Consider the following 4,045-nt stretch of genomic DNA (forward strand, 5'->3'; position numbering starts at 1 on the left):
GGCAGGCAGGCAGGCAGGCAGACCTCCCAGGCAACCCAACACCCATGGAAGAACTTACATAGTCAGCAGTCTCCCACCAGGAGACAGGAGAGTGGCCACAGGCCAGAGGACTATCTGTAAGCAGGCCACTGCAGAAATGCTTGGTGTTGTCTGTACATACCTTCCTGGTTCCCACAGATCCCTTTAGGAAGCTAACAAGGACAGGGAGTGACAATTCTGATCATGGAGAATTTCAAAATGGTTATCAGGTCCAGACTCACAGTATCCAGAAACAGAGACCCGAGGGCTGCCACAGATACATACACATATCCCAGGCCTGGACAACTACACACCTGGACAACTACACATTGAGACAACTAAGAGTCTTCAGTGACATCAGACCAAAAAACAAAGCAGACCACAGCTGAGGTGCTCACCACAGAGCCATGTCATATCTTATCTCTCATCCGAGAGGCTCAACAAAGACCCTCTCCCCTGAGCTCAGGCTTCTGGCTTGACAGAAGCAAAGACCTCAATCCTAGTGCCCTGGGCACTCAATAAGCATCAAAGAAGAAAGTAGCCCTCAGATGATCAAAGCCTTAAGACTGCTCCAGAGCCCGCCTACTTTATATGGGAATCTCAGCCTCCATATCAGGGCAAGAAATAAAAGGAAGTCTAGTCCTATAGAGATTGAAGCCCCCAGTTACGCAGAGGTATGACTGACCCCCCAGATTACAGAAAATAATGAGGGACACAGTAAGAAGCTTGTCTTGTCACAAGCCAGCAAATGAAAGAGAAGGAGGAAAGAAACTCAGGGGAAGATAGATATGCTTAACTCTTGGCACCAAGTCATGACACCTGGGAGACACTGTCAACTGAGCAACTTATAGGAGACTCCGTGTTCTAGTTCTCTGGGAGACTGGTCAAAGGCGTTTCTGTCAGGCATAGCCCGGGCTCCCAGACAGAAAGCAGGTACTCAATATGAACCCTGTTTGAACAGGTCACCGGATGGTATGGGCCATTCCTGAGTGCTGGATCCTGAACTGAACCCTGTTTGAACAGGTCACCGGATGGTGCAAGCCATTCCTGAGTGCTGGATCCTGAACTGAACCCTGTTTGAACAGGTCACCGGATGGTGGGAGCCATTCCTGAGTGCTGGATCCTGAACTGAACCCTGTTTGAACAGGTCACCGGATGGTGGGAGCCATTCCTGAGTGCTGGATCCTGAACTGAACCCTGTTTGAACAGGTCACCGGATGGTGCGAGCCATTCCTGAGTGCTGGATCCTGAACTGCATGAGCTTTTCTCCATATAACACCAATGCAGGCAACCCTCATATCCGAAAGACAGTACCCAGGTACATAGCCACTCTCTGTCCCACAGGGTAAAGCAGACAGGTTATGGTGCTACTGAACTCACCCAAACTCTGACAACAGTCGGAAAGAACAGCTTACAGGAGGTGATCTTACCGTCCACATTGTTGTAGAAGTGACAGGAGCGACTTGCTACCTTCTTGCGGCATAAATGGATCTGTAAGAGGGAAGACAGAGCTCACCTAGGATGGCTAAGGAATGGTCCATCTCTGGCCCTCACCACCAGCTTCCCTTTGTCATTCTTCCCTGTGTTCTCTAAGCCCTGACACAGCCCAGCAGGGAGCACAACGGCCAGGGTTAGCATCTGTAGGAGCATAATTCTGGATGCTAAGATCCAGGCGCCACCCAATCAGTAGAATCATGGAAACGGAGTACCCCAAAGCTCACCTGCATGTGGTTACTCTCCTGCTTCTTCACTTCAGGGTGAATACACAGCTGCTCCCGGGAGCCCAGCACACACACTTTGGGCCTGACAAGAAGAAGAATGGAAGAGTCCATGGAGAGCCTCAGAACATGCAGATTACAACGTGGCCCGGCAGCATAAGATATCTCGAGACAAATGGGAGCACACAGAAAACAGAAAAGGAAACAAAAAGGCTAGAATGTGGGAAGGCAAGGAAAACTGGACAGAGCAACCTAAGGTACAAGTTCTTCCACATGAGAGCCATAGCTAGATACCAAGACTCAGATGAAGTTTGGCAAAAGGCATTCTTCTTCCATCATGGGCAAAGCTGCCTTGTGGGACTCTACCCACAGGCAACATGACAGCCCTACAAAAAACCCAGGGTTCAAAAGCAAGGACAGTCATAAGTTCAAAGTTCAAAGCTGCTTTTCCACAAGTAATGTATGTCAAAACCAGCCAGTCTCTATCTACCCAGCTGGCTGTGGATCGACTCCAAACCAAGATCACTATCCAGATAATCTCTGAAGTGTGAACATGCTGACATACCGGTAGGAAGTGTTCCGAAGCTCACTGATGACCTGGGTTAGCTGTGAGTGAGTTCTGGAAGCATAGATGATCTTTGGGATGTCTGTGTAGCAAGCTGCACAAGCATAAGGAAAGGGGGTAGCCGTGAGGAAACATCTTCATGTGTGTTTACACATGCAGCACTGGCTAACTCAGTCCTGCAGACATCCACAAACCTGACGCCAAACAGTGTGGGTTGCTATGGTACCCTAATTCCAGGAAAACAGCTCTGACCCCAGGTGTACACCCAGAATGGTAAGTAACGTGGATGACACAAAATTCTCTCTATTAAATTCTGCTCCAGAGACAGTGGAAGCATAGGTGGACTGGCCCTGTCCCAGGCTCCCCTTCCCTATCATCCACATAGGAGACCAGGAGTGATGGGGGTGGAGATGAGGAGATAAGGGTCACCTATTGAGTCTCCACCAGCGCCAGCAGCATTCCAGGACGACAAAGACCGACTGGCGAAGAGTTCACCTTGAACTCTCTCAGCAATCTTTTGGGCAGAAACAGCGTCGCGGAGATGTTCCCGCCAGGCCAGTGTGGTGCAGAGGAGGCAGAGTGTCTTCCCCGTGCCGGTGGGGCTCTCTAGGATGCCATTCACTCTCTAAATGGAGTCAGCGACAATGAGAGGAAAAACGGGGTGTGGAGAAACGGGAAAGTAAGATGCTTTTAGATGCCCAGCCCACGCCTAGACGACATAATAAGCTCTTGACATTTTCCACTTCTGCCCTAAAAGCCATAGGTTAAGCCTGCCCTCAGTAGGCAGGTATGGTGGTACACAGAGAGAGCAGAGGCAAGTGGATTTCTGTGAGTTTGAGGCCCGGCTGGTCTACATAGTAAGCTCCAGAACACCCAGGGCTATGTAAAGAGACCTTGTCTCAGAAAACAAACAAATATACAAAAAAAGACTGCCCTCATTAGCGAAATAAATTCAGAGTATTACCCAAAACCTGACAGTATATTTCAGCCTAAAATAGTTAGATGACTAATTAGGTGTCAGGTCTCAAAATAGGAAGCTGTTCTGCAGTTCTGGGCCCAGGCATTCACCCTACCTAAACAGAATTTGATGGCCTACATTCCAGATATCAGATGGGAGCTGAGCAAGACATCTGAGGAAAACGGTGATTAGAACACAAGAGGGCACCTTAAAAACTCAGTGAAAGTTATCTGCCCCACACACTTCTAATAGTTAAAGATTTTTTTTTCATGTCTCAAACAAAAAAGTCAACCATGGTGACAGAAGCCTTTAATCCCAACACTCCAAAGGCAGACACAAACAGATCTCTGTGAGCTGGAGGCCAGCCTGGCTTATCCAGGTCAGCTATGGTGAAACAGATCCTGCCTCAAAAAATTAAATTAAATTAAAAAATTAAAAAAAAAAAAAAAGAAAAAGATTTTTTTTTTTTTCCACAGAGAGAACTGGGTATTCCAGCTCCTCTGCATAGAAACACTCCTCCAGACCCCAAATGGTAGTCACTCCTAGCCACCGAACTCAACACAAACACCACCTACTCAGAAAGGACACCAAGACATTCTCAGAGCTATCACTATCTGTAATTATCTCTTTCATTCACTTGTTATAGTCTCCATTAACCTAACCGGAAGTTCTAGTGACCAAAAAATGCAGACAGAGCCTGTCTGGAATGGATGCGGGTGGGGATGTAGTGGGGTCTGCTGGAGGTGCACCCGTATCCAGAGCCTGTCTGGAATGGATGTGGGTGGG

General features: G+C 48.2%; 1 protein-coding gene across 1 annotated transcript in view; it reads right to left on the reverse strand.

The window, feature by feature from the left end:
* The window catches only part of Rtel1 (regulator of telomere elongation helicase 1), a 37,580-nt gene that overhangs the window by 31,396 nt on the left and 2,139 nt on the right, over nucleotides 1-4,045 (reverse strand). The window contains exons 3-6 of the mRNA XM_013352225.2: nucleotides 2,731-2,926; nucleotides 2,302-2,395; nucleotides 1,740-1,821; nucleotides 1,449-1,509 (exon numbers count right to left, since the gene is read on the reverse strand). Of these exons, the coding sequence (XP_013207679.1) occupies nucleotides 1,449-1,509; nucleotides 1,740-1,821; nucleotides 2,302-2,395; nucleotides 2,731-2,926 (433 nt within the window). The remainder of the gene's footprint in view (nucleotides 1-1,448; nucleotides 1,510-1,739; nucleotides 1,822-2,301; nucleotides 2,396-2,730; nucleotides 2,927-4,045) is intronic.

The sequence above is a fragment of the Microtus ochrogaster genome, linkage group LG8 (genome assembly GCF_000317375.1).
Source record: "Microtus ochrogaster isolate Prairie Vole_2 linkage group LG8, MicOch1.0, whole genome shotgun sequence".
Taxonomy (NCBI): Eukaryota; Metazoa; Chordata; class Mammalia; order Rodentia; family Cricetidae; genus Microtus; species Microtus ochrogaster.